Source organism: Berghia stephanieae, chromosome 7 (genome assembly GCF_034508935.2).
Source record: "Berghia stephanieae isolate SIO BIC M18660-M18661 chromosome 7, UCSD_Bste_1.3, whole genome shotgun sequence".
Lineage (NCBI taxonomy): Eukaryota > Metazoa > Mollusca > Gastropoda > Nudibranchia > Aeolidiidae > Berghia > Berghia stephanieae.
The window spans coordinates 35,693,134-35,715,303 of record NC_088366.1 but is presented as its reverse complement, the minus strand read 5'-3'; the positions used below and the strand labels follow the sequence as shown (position 1 = coordinate 35,715,303).

The 22,170-nt window shown below is 35.8% G+C and overlaps 1 protein-coding gene across 3 annotated transcripts in view; it reads right to left on the bottom strand.

The window, feature by feature from the left end:
* Positions 1–22,170, bottom strand: part of LOC144977155 (uncharacterized) — a 115,664-nt gene that overhangs the window by 5,478 nt on the left and 88,016 nt on the right. For all 3 annotated transcript variants that reach the window (XM_078922021.1, XM_078922022.1, XM_078922023.1), the window contains 14 exons: positions 17,651–18,281; positions 15,093–15,149; positions 13,992–14,225; positions 12,261–13,199; positions 10,248–10,521; positions 9,361–9,473; positions 8,431–8,541; positions 7,048–7,255; positions 6,500–6,707; positions 5,195–5,377; positions 4,534–4,624; positions 3,688–3,859; positions 1,031–1,121; positions 230–334 (listed from right to left, as the gene is read on the bottom strand). In XM_078922021.1, coding sequence (XP_078778147.1) covers positions 230–334; positions 1,031–1,121; positions 3,688–3,859; positions 4,534–4,624; positions 5,195–5,377; positions 6,500–6,707; positions 7,048–7,255; positions 8,431–8,541; positions 9,361–9,473; positions 10,248–10,521; positions 12,261–13,199; positions 13,992–14,225; positions 15,093–15,149; positions 17,651–18,241 — 3,377 coding nt within the window. In that variant the 5' untranslated portion in view covers positions 18,242–18,281. The remainder of the gene's footprint in view (positions 1–229; positions 335–1,030; positions 1,122–3,687; positions 3,860–4,533; positions 4,625–5,194; positions 5,378–6,499; positions 6,708–7,047; positions 7,256–8,430; positions 8,542–9,360; positions 9,474–10,247; positions 10,522–12,260; positions 13,200–13,991; positions 14,226–15,092; positions 15,150–17,650; positions 18,282–22,170) is intronic.

Genomic DNA, 22,170 nt, shown 5'->3' with positions numbered 1-22,170 from the left:
CAAAAACAAAAAACAATAAAAACATTACTAAAAAACCAGATCGATGACTAAATATTATTTCGTACCAGTGTCCTCTCCAAATGGTAGTAAATGAATATTTACTGTCTGTTTAACGTGAGAGAAAGCTGAACAAACATGCCTCTATGGGCCTTATAGCTCTGATGTACTGTTGTCTATGTTCTGAGATACCATTTTTATTCCACTATAATACATAACTCAAATTCCTTACTTAATCATGCGGCATCTATGCTCTGAAAGACGTTCGGCTGCCTTGTCAAGGTTCTTCACCTCCTTATTACTCCAAAGTCGCTCTGCTGCAGCAGATGCTCTGGGCCTGGTTGTACAGGGAAAAAAAAAAGAAATATTTGTTAAATGGGGAAAAGATTGGCAATTGAACCAAAACACCTTATTTATTTGAAATGTTTGGGATTAGGGCTGGGGGAGGAGGTCAATGGCTCAATAGATTCATGTACTAAAAAAGGTTCAAATCGTCACGACAATGGGACAGCTAGATTTAATTAAGATTAGCAAAAAGTACTTTATAATTAGCCAGAACCCTGAATACTGACCATAAGGTTGTTATTGCCCATTTCGTCTTTCTAAAAATTGGGACACACTCTTGGCTCCAAGTGTCCTAAAAGCTTTGAAGGAGAAATAAAATCTACAATGATGTAGCCTATTGAAGCCACACCCCCCACAAACACAATACGAATTGGGAGAACACTGCAATTATATATTATCTCATCTTTCCACCAGAATATGTAGGAATCCAATTATTTAAATAAAAAAAAAGAAAACAAAGAAAGAAAATTGGTAAATCTTGGTGTTTGAAAAGTAAGACCCAAAAAATAACTCACTTGCGAATGACTCTAAAGTTCCCTGTTAAAGGTCAATATATTATACTTTCTTTATAATAAAATACCACATAATAAATAAATAAATACATATATAAACAAATGAATGAATGTATATATAAATAATGTAAATAAATAAAAATCAATGATAGGATAACTCAAAAGACAAAACTTACCACATGAGAGGAATGAGATTTTCATTGGAGAAATATTCTGCCCAGAAGGCTGCCTCTCCTCCCAACACCTTCTTCTCGTCTATATGATAACCTGGGATCAAAGACAAACACAAGGTAAGGTAAGGTCAATGACCGATTCATGGCACCACAAAACCTTTCCAACCTCAAAGATCTTTCAACTAGATAATTTAAAATTGTTTTTTAAAAATCCCTTTATTCATCCCACAGGGGAAAATTGTCTCTAGGCTCTATTCCAAGTAATAACCCAGGTGTCAGCCGCAGCACAGCGCCACAAACTGAGATAAGGTGAGGTGATTTACTCAAAGCCACAGAACATGGCGGGTATTTGAAGTCGGTACCTTTCGGGTATGAAACAAAGACCATACCGCTGAGCCATGGTGCCCCATAAATGCTTTTACAAAAAACAGACACTCTTGTGACACTTTGAGGTCATAACATGATGTTTTGAAAAAAACAAAGAATCTTGTGATATTTAAATCTTCGATAGAAGTTAATTTTTACATTTTATCTAAATTGCTTCTGTTAGGTGCAAACAAATGCGAATATTAAATATTGATTGGAAAAGCTAAAACAATTGGCACATATTAAAAACATTTGTCACTCACTTTCATTCTTGAGATAATATACAAAAATCCAAGAAAACATCAAAAATATGATAAAAACATTACAAACATACAAAATTCATCTAAAAAACAAAACCAATATAACATATCTATTGAAATCAAGATTAACATTAACAAAAAAAAAGTATAATGGTAAAAAAAACTCCTTAAATCAAGATAATCTTTAAACTATACAGGGTGACCATAAAGTATTTCCCTGATTTTATAGACCTATTATTCTAAAACCATTCTAGATATTGGCATTTGGTTTCCACCATCTTCTAAGGAAAAGTCATCGTTTATGCCTATAAGTCATCGACTGTCAATACATCACTAAAGTTAGCAAAATGAACATGTACTTAAAAGACCTCATTTTTCCCTCCTTCTATTTCGGAATCACAACAGTGCGTCAAAATTCTCTTTGTGATTACATGAAACAAAATCGACAAAATAGCTCAACAACATTTTATAGCCCAGTTTAGCAGACCATAACAGAACATGAAAACGACTTTTTAAAAACAACAAAGAAATGGATATTCTGAATTTGCTGAGGCACAAAGTAAGTGTTTGGTATTGGCAGATGCACAAAAGAATTATAGCCCCATTTTTCTTTGCTATGCAAAATATGACTGTGAATGTCTATTTAGCTATTCTAGAATTTTATGCAGCATCCCAGCTTTATGAATATCGGTCATAGATAATTTTTCAGTAAGATGGTCTTCCTCCACCTTGAAGACAGGTGGTTTGCAAATATCTAAATGACACATTTGTAGACGGATGTAATGGGAGAGATGGACTTGATTGCCTGGCCACCTAGGTCACCGTACACTTCTCTATATGACTTTTCCTATCAGTATCAGAGACATAGTTTATTCAGCTCCTATACCAGATGTTGGCACGCTAATGATGAAAATAAAAGAGCTGTTATTGAATCCATCATGCCACAAAAGCTACAAAAGACACGGAAATAACTCGAAAATAGATTGGATTTGCTTGCAGGTAGCCATGGCAACTATATTGAGGCACATTGAGTAAAAGATAATGATAAACAAAATATAAAGCATTTATGTATTCATAAGTCCTGTTTAAAGTATATTGGTTGCAGTGTTTTTCTGTTAAAGATGTTATTTAACAGAGAGGCGTTATGGACACCTTGTATGATACCAACAGCATCATGCTATTATCCAAAGGTGCCAACCTCAAAAATCAGAAATGAGTAATTTGGGATGAAAAAATGTGTTAAAAAAAAAGGAGAATTGAAAAAATGTGCAATTAAAAAAAAAATTCGTATTTTTCATAAAATGACACCAGATTTACATTAAAAATTCGTGATTTTCATAATGGACATCTCTGAGCAATCAAATAGATAAATAAAGTAATTTTTTAAAATAAACCAAAATCCCAAAGAACAAAACAAACAAACAGACAAATAAATAATAAAAGACAAAAAGCGTATATCCTGAAATGTAAAAAGGCCAATACAAACCAACATTTTAAAAATACTTCACTAAAACCAAAAGAAAATGTTTTCAATGAAATAACTATAATTCAAATCAGGGTAGTCACCTTCTGTTTTCTCTTCAATCGGGTTCCCATCATAATATTTGTCTGGGTAAAGAGTTGTAGGACCTAGCCAAAGTCATGATGACGATGATATTGGTGGTAGCGGTTATGATGATGATGATGTTGATGATGATAATGATGATAATAATGTTGACAAAGACAGGTGTCAATATGGCACCATATATAAGTGTATGTTTTTTAAAAATCGGAAAATAACCATTCCTCCCCCCTATAAAAAAAAAAAACAAAAAAAAAAAAATAAAACAAAACAAATTTTAAAAAACAAAACAACAACAACAAAAAACGAAACAAAACAAGCATAACCCCCAAAAAACAAATTGGACATGACAAGCAAGTGGACAAATGAAACAACTAGCACTATTAATTTACATTTTAAAAAAAACAACAAAAGCATAGGCAATAATGAAATCAATGTTGACAGTGTAATATCAAAGAACAAGAGCCACCTACCATAGCTCTGGTCGACAGGGTCACATTGGTAGTACTTGGGCCATTTGGTCCCATACTCAATGTGGTCCAGGTACCAACAAGTAGAGTAGAGGACATTATAGCCCAGGCTGGTGGCTCTCATCACGTCACCCATATCTCCCATCCATACCTGGATTATCGTGTCATTGGGGAGCTAGGAATATACACACAAAATATTTCACTATAAACAAATCTAGTAAAAACGTTGTCACAATACATATTTATATAGCACATTCCTTTTTTCATCCTCCTCAAAGTGTTTTATAATGCTTCATTCATTCCCCTATGGAGAACCATATTTGTATATCATATATGGTCTAAACTGTCTGTTGAACACCAGATATTTATTCTTTTTAAAAAAAATTTTTTGGGGTCAACTTTTAAGCCAAATATTAGGATCTTTTTGAAAAATAATATAGCTGCCTTGTTTATAAACCAAAATTTTTTAAAATCTGAAACATTTCATCAATAAAAGCGCTCTCTACATCGTTTCACTTATCGAATTATTTCTGTTTTTGAAGGCTCTTTGCTTGCTGATGCTTAAGTTTAAGGACATACCAGTTAAATATGAACAAAAAATCCAATATGGTAATCATATCCACATAAACCATTCTGCATTGCACATCTTAGCTCGGTAAATTTAAGGGTGTTGGTAGGGGTTCAATAAAAGAATATTAGTTGTTTTAATGGAAATCAAGTGAACTGGTTTTAATGTGCGCTCATCCCCTTAAATGGACAGTATTGTATCCCCCCCCCTCCCCCCCTCCCTTTCGTTGTGAGCCAGTGTTCCATCAAAGGTCTATTGGAAATCACATCACCAATCCTTACCTGTAGGTTATTGTTTATGACCTCCTGCCACATGATATACCTCACACCGTTTTTACGCTTGTGGCCAATGTCACTCAACAACTTGATCAGTCTGGAACAAAGGTGTATTGTTTGTCAAGTGTTAGAGTGTACTGTAAAGGCTTGACAGAAAAAGTTGAATTGTGGAGCGATTGTGGTGATTGAAAGTAGATGAGGAATGAAATAATAAAGTGCTTCAGAGAGCTTATGTGGAATGTCGTCTCGTAAAGAATTAAATTACTACACGACACATAATATACTTTAAAATATTAATAATAATAATAATAAAAATAACAATAATTATAATCATATTAATAATAAAATAATAATAATAAATTTAAAAAATAAAATGAATACAAGAAAAAAGAACAACAAACAGATAACATTTCATTTTCACTGATGTTACAAATCTGTCACACAGAAGGAAATGGTGCTCTTAGATTTTTGGAGGCATCCTGATTCTACAGCATCGGTGGCAGGTTGTTAATTAATAATAATATTTTCATTGAGCTGTTCAACAAAACAAATTAAGCCATCATGCTTGTGACACCAAATGCTTGACAACTCATTTTATTAAGCTTTCTTCTACAGTTTACGGCAAGATTGAAAGTGTTTGCTTCGTCTAAAGATCTATTGTTCTCACCTGTTCTCATAATACTCATACACCCTCTTGATCTCATCCGACCACATACTCCAGGAGCCACCATAGTTGTTGTAGTTCTGCTGTGGTTGCTGCTGTTGATTCAGAGAAGGCTGTTTGGCTAGACTTTCCTGGTTCTTGCGGCTGAGTTCATTGGCAAAGGCCATCACTTCAGGATTGGATTGCCTATGGGTTGGTAAAAATGAATTAAGAGCTTAAATGTGAAAATTCAACTAGTTTTTAATGATTCATTCTCATCACTTTGTGCAATGGTTGCTTTGACCTTTTTGAAAGGTTCTTGGGCCCAATCCATGTGCACATAGGGTATTCTTAATTATTTAGCTGTAAACATATGTGACAACTATAATGTGTGGTAAGTAATTATCCTATTGTAAATCGATGTAAAAATTCAGAGATGCCTTGTGTCAACAATGTTTTTTTTTTGTCCAAAAATATTGTCAAAGCAACCGTTGTTTACGACATAACAAGGGTAATTAAAATAGAAAAAACATACCAAAAAATCTCATCTCAATCTGTTTCGCCATATCTATGCAACCTTATAACATTAAAATATTCTCCTTCTAGAACTTTAATCTCAAGTTATCAACTTCTCTTAACAGTACCAATTGAAAGGCTACAAAAAAGTTTTCTGATGAAACCTTTTCTCAGGTTTCCCTTTTGTTTGGATCTTTCTTTCAATTTTTTAAACAAAATGCAATACCATACCATAGCAACATTTAGGAAAAAAATATGAGAACATATTTGATTGACTGAAAATGGTTCCCATTATATCCTTTATTTAGCTTTGTATGCACCTTCATGTGGCATTATGATGAATTGGCACCTTGAGCAATCTTATTAAATATTATCTAGTGTGGCGTACTCTTATGGCCCTCACCAAAAGAGCCTCAGTCTATCCAGAGGGCTCCCTTTTCATGGACGGAGAAAACAAAAGTCTCTCTGAGCTTGAATGCTTGGCCAAATACAAAGGGCACTGGACAAAAATAAATGCAGGCGTAAACCGCTTATCAGCATCGCATCTTGTAGGTGCCCAGCTGTCACATTAAAATGCAATATGTGTGTGTGTGTGTATGTGTGTGCATTATCATTATACTGTGACGTTCATGTATTGTAACATGGGTGCATGCCCTGAAAATGCTGTGATGAGCAATAACAAACATTCTCAGTACTACAAATACAAAGGCCATTATGTGTATTGTAGATCACCATGTCCAATTCTTCTTGCTCTTTGAAATCAAAACAGGTGTCTTAATGTGTTCATTATCATCATCATCAGGAAAGGCTTACCAGCATCCCAAGGGTACTTCATCACCGCCCAAGTGAAGGAATTGGTCCTTGAATACATCCATCACCTCTTGGAACAAGGTGGACAGGAACCGGTAGGTGGAGTTCTTACTTGGATCCATGGGGCCAAGGTAACCCTTCACAGGGGTGTTGCCACTAAAGCACTGGGTCAGTAGTTCTGGCCTACTCAAACCCCAGGAGTAGGTGTGACCTAGGGTATGGAAAAAAAAATGTATAGGAGAAAATATAATAACCTTTGGTAAAATAAATTCTCTTGTCTAGTTGAAAAATATATGAATTGTGAATAAGAGTCAACATTGCACGATCAGTAATTAATGATGAAGTTTTTGAATCTCATTGAACTGACCTTTACTTTAATTGGAACAAAGAAGAATGGGGGTGTTATAACATGCATCTATGAACTGAAACAAGTTGGATGTCCTTGAAGGCAGTGTTCATTATTTTACATTTTTGCAAAGGTATCGTTAAAAAGAAATTATAAGGAAGGCATTTTGATGGGACAATGTTACCATTGAGTTGGATTAACTCACCTGGAGTATCAAACTCGGGCATAACCCTGATTCCCCTCATCCTGGCATACTCCACCAACTCAGCAATATCCTCCAGGGTGTAAACATACGTTGGGTGAAAGGCACCTTTACGACTCAGCTCAGGGTAAACCTTGCTTTCATAGGGAAATGACTGGTCATCTACAATATGCCAATGGAACACATTCAATTTGTTCATCTCCATACTGTCCTGCTCACATCAAATAATAGAAAGAGGGGGGGGGGGGGGGGGGGGGGGTGGAGGAGAGAAAGACAAACCAAGACTGAATTAAAACTGTACAAAAGAATTGCGGTACATTATCTAATGATTGAAGTTATATAGGAATTTGAAAGAATTCATACAAATGACAAGGAAAGTCTTCAGACAAATATAAAATGTATATTGGTAATAATGAAAGATATTTCTGAAATATCATAAAAGATCATCGAAACGATCATCTCGACAGAGTAATGTGAGTGTTCATATTTATTTATATTATATTTATATATGCACAGCAAAACAACTATTATTCCACCCCTCTCATGGAAAACCCTATCATTTCTTAGTAAATACGTAATTGTTGAATAATGCTTTGAACGCGTTGAATAAAAAATTTATTCAACAATTGCAGAATACTTTCGCACACTTTATTGATGTAAAATAAGGTGGAAAAGACAACTGATTGGCAATTATAAATAAATTTGCTGCGCATTAATACAAATCCAACGTTTTTAGTTTTGGGTCAAATCATCATTCAAGCAGAAGGAGAAAGATACAAATAATGGAGAAAAGAAGTACTAATACGATACCATTTGGTTACAAAATATTTTAAAATCTTACTTGGAGGGGTGGAATAAACATATTCTTTCATTTCTTTGTATTTATTAAACTCGTTATATTTTTATTGTGCAAAAACATATACTCGCAAAGCATGTGTTATTGGGCATGATAAAAATAACTTGTTAAATGCTTGATGGAAAGAAAAAACATTAGGTATGGGCGTATAGTGATACATTTAAAAGATCAATTCTTTCTTGCAATCCTTTTAAGGAGAGATTGAGTGGCTTTGACAGCCCATTCAACTCCCCATGATTTTCACCATTCGATACACCCTAAATTTACAAATATTGCAAAAAAAATTTTTAAAACGTCTTTAAATTGATATAATATACTATGTATCACATTGAAGCAAAAAAAATGTAGAGTCACATTATATAGTAACTTGGACTATAATTCGATATTACTACAAGAAGACATCAAAACAAAAATAATGTCAATCTCCTAGTTGGAAAACAGCTTTAGGCACAGAAAAATACAAATTTTCAAGCTGGAAAATTTCCGCCCAGGGGCTACTGTATCATATATACATATGGAAAAGTCCATACCATGATGTCAAGGAGAACCTCCTTGAAGAGGAAATGCCTGGAGGTATCAATATGTAGACCTCTGTGTGGAAATCTAGGGTAGTCACTGATGACAGTCTCTTTGATGTACAGCTGGACGGTGGGATGACAAAAAGATTTTTGTAATTTTTGAAAGAATCACATTTTTATACTTGTTAAAATGTTATGACAAAGACAAATAGAAAACTATACATATTCAAAACAAACCAGTAATTAAAAAGTTCAATAATCAAGGCATCAGAATTATTTTCAAATCTCGTTTCCACCTCATTTTATATGAAAAGTTTATGATTCTGAGTATATTGACATAATAAAAAAACAAAACAGTATGGCATTTAAAGAATTATCGCCATTTGAATTGTGTTTTGTATGGCTGCAAGTCAGTGTGCTGATTTTAGAAATTGTTTTCTCTAGAATTTCAAAAAGGCTAGAAATTCAAGTCCATCAATATTGATTATCCTCAATTCGTATTTATAATGATGGATAAACTTTTAAATGCTATTTTGTATGTCAAGAAACAAAAACAAAAACAAAAACACAAACATGTATTAAAACTCACACATTTGCATTAGAACAAGATTTAATAACAGTGAGTGAGCATAAATATATTGCGAAGGGTTCCTTTTATAAATTCTCTTCCCTATGGAATTGTAAAAGCTCTGGAAATGTCATAACAAAAAACAAAAAATTACAAGTCACACATACAATCCCTTTTCTATATGTATTTTTTTCATATTTAATTCCAGTCATTAGCTTTGGTCTGACCACTTTGAAAGTTATGTAAAATGAAACGGCTTCATTTCTTTTTATTTCAGTGATCCTAGTTTTATAAAGAAACCATCAAAGCCTGAAAAACCATAAAACCTAAACCAAAATCATTTCAAGTCACTATCCCAATAAAAAGGTACTCACGATGCCATCAGTGCCTCTCCAAACCAGGTGACCTAAGGTCTCCAAGCCTCTCAACACACCCCAGATTTCATTGGCATAAATAAACGTTCTCTTCTTCTTCACCACCAAATCATCTAAGGAGGAAGGGGAAAAAAAAGAAAACAACCAGAAAGTTAGTACTCTAAAATACCATATCATGGTGGCTGTTTTGAAAATTAATAACAAATACGATGATATTGGTTAAGCAGCATTATGCGATCTGAACCATGAATTTCTTATCTTCAATGGAAGATCACCAATGCCAAATTTCAACATAATTCTTAAATCATTCTTATTGGCTCTGATGTGCAGAGAATGCCAAAGTAACAAGTTGTTAAAGAAATGCTGTTGTTTTGATAGGCAGATTGTTTTTCACTAAAATCCAACATGTTTGATCTCCACATTTTTTTTCGATAAACAGAAACATGATGTATTATAATAATGTTTTCTGTCATGAGTCAAGTTCAAGGATCTTCCACTAATAGTTATCAAGGACTGTACCCTACCTATTTCAAAATATTTCCCCCTAAAAATATAAAATAAATAATTACAATAATCTTAAAATAAATAAAATAAGGATTAACCTGATAGTCTAAGATTAGTCATAAAGAGCCATTAACCCTAAATGTGACCCACTGCCTGGTATTATGTCCGAGTGAACCCGATATAGAACAAGATGGGAAATCAAAATTAAAATAAAAAATAAGAATTTCATTGCCCTGATCTTTGAGACATCGTATTCACTCTCCTCAATAAGAGATATCAACATGACAAAAGTCTCATCTCTTCCATTTTCAGTATTGATATAACCCCAACATAATACAGTTTTGAATTGGTGCGTTACAAATATCCTAACTAGATTCACTTACAGGATTCATCTGACTCCAGGGATGGGTACTTTGCACAAGCTTTACGAACTCTCAACTCTACCCTGTTGATGGTAGGGGCCTTGAGGTATTCGTCAGTCTCGTACTTGAGGCTGGGGTCTCCAATGTTCGATCCCTCTGCATGCTGCAAATTGTCATACATATCCTCCACGGATCCTCTGAGTACTCGTTGGAGATGTCTGGCAATGGCTTCCTCTAGAATGTCACAGGTGTGGCCTGTAGGCACAAATCGAAGATCTCGACCTATCTTGTACACCTGTTAAAAATTCGAGAAAATCATCATAAATTTAATGCCATTATCTATGAATGCAACTATTGGCCTAATACAGATCATCTATCTCCCCTCACCCCTAAAAAAAAAAGCAGGAAAGATGGGAAAAGGAGCTGCCCCTTCCTCTCTCCCCCTCCCCGACCCTAAATTAAAAAAAAAAAGGACCATTGCCATATTTAACATAATAGATATACATGCATATTGTCTAAAGGTGGAAAGACTGATTGTATTTTGCTGTGCTTTAGCTTATTGTACAACAAAATGTATAAATAAAATGCAAACCCTGAGCAAATCGTGAAAAAGTGATTCCATGTATTTAGAGAGAATTTCATGAATAAGTCGAAATATAGAGATTTTTCTAGTAACTGAGCACCTCTATGTATAATTCGTGACGCACACCTACATAACTTGACCTTTAAAATAAAAATGATAAAACCAAATTTACAAGTCCTTATATTGTATGAACCAAAGTTATAGACTTAGAATAAGAAGATCATTTAAAAGGAGAGGTACATTTTAACTAGAATTTTTACATGATGCAATTAACTGACAGACTTCAATATTTTTTGTTAAGTTATACTTTTATAATCATGGTGATATTGTTCTAAATATTCTGATAGAGCTCTTGTTAAGGCGCATCATGCCAAATTTTGTAGTTCAAACAAGAAGGGGTTTAGTATTTTATTTCAACATTTTTAAAACTCAAATTTAAAATCAAGTATTGTACATAATTGCAGGATGTTCTGGGATATGTATATATATATAACTTGCTCAAAGCGCTTTACAAGGGGTCCTGGCCAACAGCAACATTTAACACGTAGGACGGTACATGACGCCTGTTAGGCGATATTACAATTTTTTCGGACAGAGACGCTGTTAACGGCCAGGTACTCATTTTACACCTGAGTACGGTGAGAGAATGTGAGTAAAGAGCCTTCTCCAAAGACTCAACTATGCACCAAGTGAGGCTCGAACCCATGACCTTCGATCCGAAAGTGAGTATCATACCACTAAACCACATAGCCGCACAATATATATATATAATATTATTATTAGTATATGAATACGAATGCAAGTGTGTTTTATGTGTGTTTTTAATGTGTTATTGCAATATAGCAAGAAAGTGAAGGGTAGAATGAAAGAGGAAATGTCTTGACCTGATGCTGATTATGAATGAAATTAAGTGGAAAGCAGTTATGTGGCTTATGTTGAAGTTGAACGCTATAGAATTAAATTGTAACTTTTACTATTTGATTAACTGTATGATAAAGCTTGTGACAAAAAGCAAGTTATATAACATCTCGAAGGGATCTCACAGCCTGATTTAAATAATCCAATACCAAAAACATTTTTTAAAAAATAATTCATAGTTAGTTTTACGCATGGATAATGCAAGACTTAAAGTGTTGATTCACATGTTCAGTTTTTCCAATGCAGGAGAACAACTCAGGTTCTGGAACCTGTACAGTCACAATTGCCGTCGACAAGGGTAATTTTGCCTAAAGGGGAAACTTTACCTCTTCAATTTTGGGCCTAGAAGAGATTGTTTAGTTCTGTAGAAATTATTTCCTGTGATAAAAATTCAACTCTTTTAGTGGGTATAATAACTGCAACAAAGCTGAGATAATTCAAAATGCTCCAAATGGCAAAGAGGCAAAGTTTCCCCTTGAGGCAAAGTTACCCCAGTTGACGGCATATACTTATTTTCATCCTTTTTGTCTTACCTTATTATCCTTCTTGGCATAGTACTGAGGCATGGGCCATGGTTCCCCAGTGCTGGCATGTGGAGCACGTCTCACCTTCATCTCGGCACCCCCGTAGTTGTCAAACATGATGGAGAAATCCTCCCAGTCCCAGTTGATATTGATTCCCCCCATAGGTGGGATCTCTACACGAGGTGGAGGGTTGTTGTTGTTGATATTGTTGTTTATATTGTTAGCATTAAGAAAGTCCTTCCCATTGAGATTCTTCATTTTATTGACGTTATAGGCCAGATCCATGTCATTATCTTGATTGTTCCTAGCCCCATTATTATTGTTGTTGACACTGTTTACATCAATGTTGTTATTGATGTTATTATTAATAGCAGGAATATTCTGGTTGTCATTTTTATTGTTATTAATATCATTATTCTTATTAGTGTCGAATATATTTATATTTCCATTATTGCTATTCAAATTATCATTATTGACCTTATTGTGCCTTCTATTGTTCAGTCTGGGAAATTCATTATTGGCAACCCCACCCAATTTGTTATCTTTGTCATTTTTGTTATCGCTTTCAGCCACCATTTGGATTGCAGGGGCAGCTTTTGCATCTTGCTGTCTATTTTGTTCCAATAGAAATGATCCCCTACCCCCAACACCGCCAGTATCTGCCATTGGTTTAGCAGTGATTACACTTCCACCAGCATTGCGACGCTCTGATGATGCAACAGCATCTGCTATATTTTTGTTGACACTATTTTGATTCAATCCAGATTTTCTGACTAGATTGTGACTATTGCTGTTGGGATTATTTTGGAGAGGGGCTACAAAGTCTGCTGGTTTGTTGATGTTGATGTTGGGAATTAGGTCTTGTCCTCCCATTAGCTGTTTCTGTCTCGCTTTTTCAGCCACTTTCCTCTGCATATCTATCAACCACTTCTGCTCCTGTTCTCTTTGCTAGAGTGATATTGAAAAAACAAAAACAAATTATATTTAAAAAAAAACAAAAAACAAAAACAAAACCCAAACCCCCCAAAGAACCACTGTCCTCCCCCCAATAAAAACAAAACAAAAACAAAACAATTTCGATAAAACAAGACTTCAGTATTGTCATAGTTAGGAAGTTGCAAACACAGATAGGGCTCAGACAGAAACATCTGTGAAAACTACAAATGAAGACACAGTCATGCAAAGAGTATCAAAACACTTCAATATTATCCTCAACATTGACAAGCTTCCAGTTGAGACAACGTTGATGTTGATTTACATAGAGATTTAGATATTCAGTAAAGTATACGACAGTGGACTCTCTCTCTCTGACAAAAAAATATTTTTAACAATTAAGTGGACGATTTGCCCTTTCCCTTCAACTTCAGAAATTAAATTCTGCCCCATTGTCCCACATTCTGAAAGTTATAGAGTAATGACTTCCTGTAGCCGGTGAGATCAACTAGTTAGCGCATCCAATTCTATCTAAATGTAAATCAAATGGAATCTTTCACAAGAGATGGATTTCCTCAGAGGAAAACGGGTAAGACAGTCTTTTAAGATCTTGCAAAAGCAAAGATGACTTGGAAAGAGATAATCACTTTAGCAATGAATATTTTAGACTCGTGTCTTTCACTTTAGACAAGCGATGCCATTTACTTTCAATATTTATTAACTTGTTTTAAAAATTCCCGAATTTCCCTTGGTCTATTTGTTCCATCAGAACTTGAATTTTCAAAAAATTTAAAGTGTACAACATACCTCTTGTCTTTCTCGTCTAACTTTATCCTCATCCAGCCTTTTCTGCTGTTGTTGCAGCAGCTGTTGTTGTTGTTGTAGCTGTTCGTCCATCCTCTGTTGCCTCTGGTGTCTCTGCTGCTCCCTATTCTTCATCTCCTGTTGTTTCAGATTATTCTGCTTCTCGTGATCCTGAAGCTGCTTCAAGAGGGAGTCATTGTTTTGGAGTTTTTGATCTTTGGAATTTCGTGCCATGATCTGGAGATAGTATATCAAGAGAAAGAAAGAAAACATTTGAGAAGTAAATGAGGGAGAAACAAAAGGAAGAAAATTGAATAGATATGGCGCTGCTAAAATTTTAAAAATATATATAAAAACAAAGGAGAAAGCAATGAAAACAACAAGTCCTGACAACGATGTCGGATATCGGCGATGATGATGATGATAATGATGTTGATGATGATAGCAGCCTCAGCAAAAACAACAAGGACAACAATAATGGAATAATTGAAGAGTGAATTTCCAACTTGTGGCGTCCATTAATTACCAGGCTGGTACCGTGTTTTGGATTGAAAAAAAGTCATAATATATCAAGTCAAACCTCACTGAGTGTTGTCGATGGCCTAATAGATGAAAGTAATAGTAAATGTGGTCCCAGCACTGTGCCATTATTTCATCCAACAACAAACCTATGTGTGATGAATATTTTAGAAATGGTACATAGACTGAAATATTTCCCTATGGCCTTCTTGGGTAATCACTGTAGCATTTTGATACTAAACAGTACAGAGTAACCTTGATAGTGTCCTATTTAATGATCTTACAAAACAAAATAAACGAGTAAATGATCGCGTGAAAGAAGTGAATGAATTAAGAAATGAATGGACGGATGAAAAATTCGAAATTGAATGAATAATAATAATAATAATATAATAATAATAATAATAATAATAATAATAATAATAATAATAATAATAATAATAATAACAAACAAAGACAACAACAAAAAACAGTGTACAATAATATGGCGCCAACACCTAATGCAATATGAGCTCTAGGCGCTTTACGGCGATCTGATGTAAAGCAAATAATATTTCAATAAGTTTTCGATAGTGCCTTACTAACCTCTTTATTTGTATCTTCTCCTGCCTTGAAGGCAGCATCTTTTGGTACCTTTAAAACCTGAAATATAAGATACGGTAAGATATTTCAGATTCATCTGTCAACTGCTGATATTATTTTCTGTCCCATAAACATGACGTGACTCGTGGCTAAGTGGCGCTGTACAAAATCAAACCAAAAAAAGATATTGAGCTATTATATTGAGCAATATCCAATAAACGTGCTCAATGCGCTTTACAAGGGGTCCCTTGCTAACAGCAAGACTTAATACGTAGGACGCGTCATGACGCCTGTAAGGCGATATTACATTTTTTTTTCGGACAGGTACTCATTTTACACCTGAGTACGGTGAGAGAATGTGAGTAAAGAGTCTTTTCCAAGGATTCAACTATGCGCCGAGCGAGGCTCGAACCCAGGACCTTCCGATCCGAAAGCGAGTGTCATACCACTAGACCATATAGCCGCATAACATTCAGCAACATTCAGGGTGGTCAGGAGAGCAAAAACACTGGCCTAAATTTTCTGCACTTTAGTAACGCATTTTTACATATTATTATTAATTCATTCGACTCGAGAGTAAATGGTACCCGTATGCTAGCAGAAATGAATATTACAAGAGTACTAACGTGCGGCTATGTGGTCTAGTTGTATGACACTCGCTTTCGGTCGGAAGGTCTTGGATTCGAGTTCCGAGCAGCGTATAAATATACGGAAAAGGATCTTTAGTCACATTCCCTTCCTGTACTTAGGTATAAAATGAGTACCTGGCCGTTAACAGCGTTGTCGTTGTCAGAATAAAATTGTAAAATCGCCTAACGGGCGTCATGTCTCGTCCTATGTCAAGTGCTGCTGTTGTAAAGCGCTTTTAGCACGTTTAGTGGGTATTGCGCTGAATAGAAACCTCTGGAGCAAAAATTAGAAACACCGATCATGTCGAACGACACACGCACGTTTGTATGCAGTTTTGTTTTTTTTTCTTTTGTTCGTTTTTTTTTTTTTTTACAATTCTTCTTCGACAAAGACAAAGGTAATAATAATTTTACATCAAAACCATCATGCGAGCATGTGCAAATCAACCCCCCCCCCCCCCCAACCCCTCTTTCAGCGAGCATGGGGTCCCGACAGTTCAGTTTGTAAAACACTCGCCTCACACGCAAAAAGTCCGGGTGAAGTCCAGATGTTTTTTTTCCGACCTCCCTGGAAGAAAGTACTTTGCGATAGACCAGCGTCTAATCCAAAGGGTAACAAAAGTCATTGCTATTGTCCGTTTCACACTATAGAAACCGGGATAATCTCCAGCTCCGTGGGCCTAATAGCACCGAAGGACTACTACTACTTTCAGCGAATGATTAATTAGGCACAAAAAAAAAAGAAAACTTAACAAGAGACCTTGTATGTACCTTATGACATTGAATTTGGTCCTAAATAGTTTGCTAAGGAATAAATAACGTTTTTTAAATTGAGTATGGTGAGTCCATGGAGATTATTCCACAATCAGTTTAAAAAAAATAAAATATCTCCCTCTCCCTATCTCTCTCTCTCTGAGAGTGTGTGCGTATGTTGTTTTATATCGAGTCGCATGGCAGTCACTGCTCTCTTTGTGGAAACGTGGACTGTAGTCACGAGTTGTTCTAGTCCATTTTGGCTAGACAACGATTAAGATGACCCTCAACTACTTGTCAAAAAGTATCAAACCTGAGAGTTCAATGGAGTCTCAGTTTGGTGATTTTATGACAAGTTGGGGTCATCTTAATTGAACAGCATAATTTGATGCACATCTTTTTCTGGTCAAAATAATTTTTAAAAAGTACTTCGTCAGAAAAGGACATAGGTCTCAACCTCATTATCAACGTTTGATCATTCTACAACTTAAAAACAAATAAGGGGGGGGGGGGGGGGGCAGACAGACGGCATGAATTGTTTATATTTTAGAAAATTTTTGATTGAATAATTTTACTGTATTTTGCACGTGCCCTTAGAAGAATAAATAGTCTCTCTCTCTCTCTCTCTCTCTCTCTCTCTCTCTCTCTCTCTCACACACACACACACACACACACACACACACACACACACACACACAAACATAAACGAACAAGCACGGGAAAAAAATCTGCTCATGTGACCGAGATGTTAATGGTATTTTGTGGCCCGGTGACATTGATTCACACCGACCGTACGGTTTCCGCGGCCCGGGATTTTGGGACCAATGGTCTACACGATATCTAAAATAAATAAATCAATAAATATTTTTTTTTGTACATACAACCTTTTGCGCGGCATCGTTTGATGCCGTCTCCAATGCATTCGATGAAGGAATATTGATAATTCATCAAATAAACCTCTGATGCTGACAGGAATTATTCATGTTGTCCAAAGTGAACAAATTGGGGGTTGATAATCTTGCCCAAAAGAGAGAAGAAAAAAGGGGAGGCTGAAGCTGGCCTCGAACTCGGGACTTACTCGGGACTTTCCGGATCAGCTCGTCCCCCCATATTAAGTCATAAAAGATATAAAAGAGAGAAAAAAAATTCAGTCCTGCAAAGCATTAACTATCTACTTACCGATTTCAAGCCTGCTACTTTCTTGTCCAATGGGTCATTGTTGGAGAGTCGGTTATTTCCAAGATTCGATGCTTTACCCTGTCTCGGGTCCACCCTCACAGCTCTACTTCCTCCTCCTCCTCCTACTCCTCCTGCTGCTGCTGCTGCTGCTGCTCCGCCTCCTGCCACTCCTCTATCCAACAATGGGTCCATAGCAACCGTTTGCAACGTATGGATACTCAACAATAATATTACTACAAGTATGGCGGACCGGAGCCATGATGACAACGATGATGACGACGACAATGGTGATGATGATGATGATGATGACGACGACGATGATGATGATAATGATGATGATGATGATAATGATGATGATGATGGCGGGGAGGAAGAAAACGACGAAGATGAAGAGGCTATTAGGGATGATAACCTCGTGGATCGAGTTGTTGATGTATAAGTTTGTGATGGCATCGGGGTGTGGCGGCAGTTGCCTGATATTGAAGACAGGGACGGCATTGTTGCTGTTGTTGGCGACGACGATGATATTGATAATAATGGGGGAGGTGAAAGTGATGAGAACAACGACGAGAATCGTCGCTCGGCCCACATTATGAAGTGGACTTCACTTAATATCACAATCAGTCAGGATCTGAAATGGAAGATAAAGGAAAATTCACTTGTGAACAACTCAAAAACTGATCTACGTTCCATAATTTTAAGTTGGATCCAGCAGCTAATTCAAGATATCAAATTTTTAAATAATACATTGACAACCTCACTGGAATTACATGGCATATTAAAAAATGCACCATGATGGATCTGTAATATCAACTGACTGGTTATGACATAGAGAAAATTATGTTTGTAAATTATAAAATAATCCCTTCGAATACAGACCTGGCCTTCTAACAACTCGTTGTCAACAAGAAATTCAAATTAATTCGCCTCGCCTGTAAATGACACTTAGACACTGATTAACACTTTCTCTATTTCTTCTGGTATTAAAAAAGAGAGGAAACAATGTTTGGCAATCCGCTGTAATACAACGTACATCAAGAACACTTACTGAGGATAAAAAGAACCCTTCAAAACATTTAATTGTGTATCACGACCAACTTAATATCCGCCAACAACAGATGGCGCCGTCATATTTACTACAATCTTATTTGTAAGGCTTGTTCATTTACTGATTACATATATCAGGCGAAAGCAATATAGGTTTAGACATCCGTGTTTATTAAATTATTAGTGTTGTCTCATTGGTGGACCACAGTGAAAATAAATCAATCAATAATCAAAATATATTTACAAAGGATTGATTAACCAGCTCACAGCCGTACTCTAGAAAAACTCGTATTTAAACATTTGGCCAGGTGGTCCTGTCTGACGAAGTCCCAGGTATGAGAGATTTTGTCAAGATGAGGTTTATTTAAATCGATCAATATTTCAAGGACGACTTTTCTGATCAAATCATTAAATACGCGTGTTTCTGGAGTACGGCAGTTAACTGGTGAAACTAGATATTTGTATTTTTATCGTAAACACTGTATTATAATCTTGAATGTTCGATCATTTCCCTATTCAAATAATGTTTTGTTAAGCACTAGAAATCAATAGCTCGAACAACAGTCATATTGTTAAACTGTCAAAATGTCTAAATAGCGAAAGGATTAACAAAGATTATGTACATGAATATCGCTAAACAATAGCTTCCTCCCATAACGTAAGATATGTTTCAGTACCTTAGCCCCTTTAATCTATGTGTCCGATTAATATTCTTGCATTTTCTTTTTGTTAACTACCGATTGGCTATCAAATTGAGTTTGAACGAATGACTAATACAATTTGAAGCTGATAATTTTTTTTTTTTAATCCACAGTCTTCAATTTGGACTGAAGAGGGATTGTACATTTCGGTGGGTTTGGGGGTTGTGGATGGGAGGAGAGCGTTGTCTAATGTTCCCACCCAGCCCCTCTCTAACCAGGCATAACTATACAAAATGGACGATTCATATTGTGATATAGGATTAAATGCTTCTCATAATTTCCTGTTTAAATATTTTCCATAAACGTGCCGTGCCTTCTTTTGTCTGTCTACTTCGGTAGCTTTTCTCTCACAATATCCAATGACCAATGACGAGTAGGGTAAAGGGAAGAAAACAAATTTGTATCGAATTCAAAGTCCCCAAGACTTCTTGTCAAGGGTATTCGTGGATTTTCTCGAGCGTTCGGGATATGCTTCTACATACGTTCTCCCATGATTGTGCTGAATGTAGATCTCCAAACCATAGAGATTTCACTGGTCATTCATCCTCCCACATCTTGGACACTTCTGATATTTCCAGCCCTTCAAAACAACTCAATTAATTCGCTAATTTTTTTCATTTCTATTTCACAAATTATCTATTCCAATAAGTATTTATTCATCGGCGAACACAATGCATTTTATCTCGTGGTCTCGCCTGTTCCAGATAAAATTGTCATCATCTAGTGACATAGTTTGGTTTTATAAAATTTCTACGGAAAATAGATGTTTAAAGTTTTTGCTGATTAGAAATCAAGACAGAAGAGAGTGTCGGGGGAAGGGGGGGGGGGGGGGGGGGGGAGAGAGACAAGGAATGCAAAGAACGTAATTAAAATTATTTCTGTGAGTGAGGGTCGAACCCAGGATATAATTGGTATAACAAACTCCGTCTGGCCGAGAGGAGAGGGAGGGAGTTAGATTTATATATATATATATATATATATATATATATATATATATATATATATATATATATATATAATAAGAGAGAGAGAGAGAGAGAGAGAGAGAGAGAGAGAGAGAGAGAGAATCTGAGTCATCAAGGAAGAATTCATTTTACTTATCCCGTTTTTTCCCCGGGCACTAAGACATTTGTCTACGTTCTTTATTCCAGGACAAATTATATGGTACGCAATGTTATATCAATATATCTAAAAATGCGCCTACCCTACGTTAGAAAGACAACATAAATCATTATGGAGACAGGAAATAAATTTTTTTAAAGGGTGAATATTTTTCAGATTGCACAAAAAGCGATGATTTAGCAGGCTCTAGGTGTTGCTGCATAGGGAAAGAGCGGGAAATGAGGAGGGGGCGCTAACATTGACAACATAGAAATGAATCATTATATCACCACGATCCACCACCAATTTCTGTAGACCCATAAATGGCCCCTTTGAAGTCTCAAATTAGAGACTTTTTGCCAATAGGGCGGTGGTCCTCTTAATTCATCGATTTTGAAATAAGAAAAAAAATCTAGTCACAAGGAAAGATAACAGCAAAATAATAGTGGTAATCAGCACATAAGAACCAAAAAGAAGCTCCAATTTTACAGCACCGACATAGCAGATAATATGTACACGATCTATCCCGCAGAATTCTAAGAGTACCGTGGACCAGAAAGAAATCAAACATTCTGGTTCTTATTGATGCAGGTCAAAGGTCCAGAAAACTGTGGGCAGAAGTTAAAATGAGAAAACTGAACTATCATGGACACGTTCCAAGATACAACACCATAACAAAATCAGTGCCAGAGGGAAAAGTAGCTGGCAGAAAGGCACACGGCAAACCAAGGAGGTTCGGAATATGAAACGTGGAGGCAACAACTCGCAAAAAGATAATCGACTGCTCGGTAATGGCCCTTGAGCGTGAAGAATGGCGTTCCATGACATTCAACAACCTCTGTAGGGAGACTGAACTCCGATAAGGTAAGGAAAGCTTTTCATAAAATATTACAATCGATCACAAGGCCCGTCCCAACAATGTAATTATTGGTACAAATTAAAAGCAACGATTCTGTTTATTTCTGTTTTTAAACAATAGGTAAAACTCAAATTAAATTGGCTGATTAGACAGTAAGCGAGATACCGTAAGTGAGATAAAAACACCCGCCTGCCATCCAATTTTATGTCCGTAATTTAAACAATTAAATTAAAATGAAAACAATTAGTCAAACCAACTTGACGTTTACAATCCATTCAATGTTTATCCGGTAAACAATCTTGTCGAATTGAGGGAAGTCTAAAAACAAACAAACAAACAAAAACCAAGTCTCAACTAGGGAGATGGAATTATTGAGACAAAATAGTCTGAACGGGAAGTAGGGCCATGGAATTGTTGAGTGATGCGAATTAGTTTTAAATTGGAACTTGAAGTAATTGGGAAACTGAAACGATCTGTGGTCAATATAATCAGAACTTTCATAATAGAAACTGAATCTGTTCTTAAACCACTTCTCTATTGTACACTACATAAACTCGCCCCCTATCTATCTATCTATCTATCTATCTATCTATCTATCTATCTATCTATCTATATCATTGGTGGTTGATTTCAGAAATCATTTAAACCCATATGAACCATCCACGAATGAAGAACACGCACAAGCGTCGTGCAATATGATACGTGGATTGACAGCAGTGACTTAAAGGATAACCCGAAGGTGATCAATAAGCAGTAAATTACGTCCTGGTCATTAAATACTTAGCATGACAATAATTATTGTAACGAAGTAA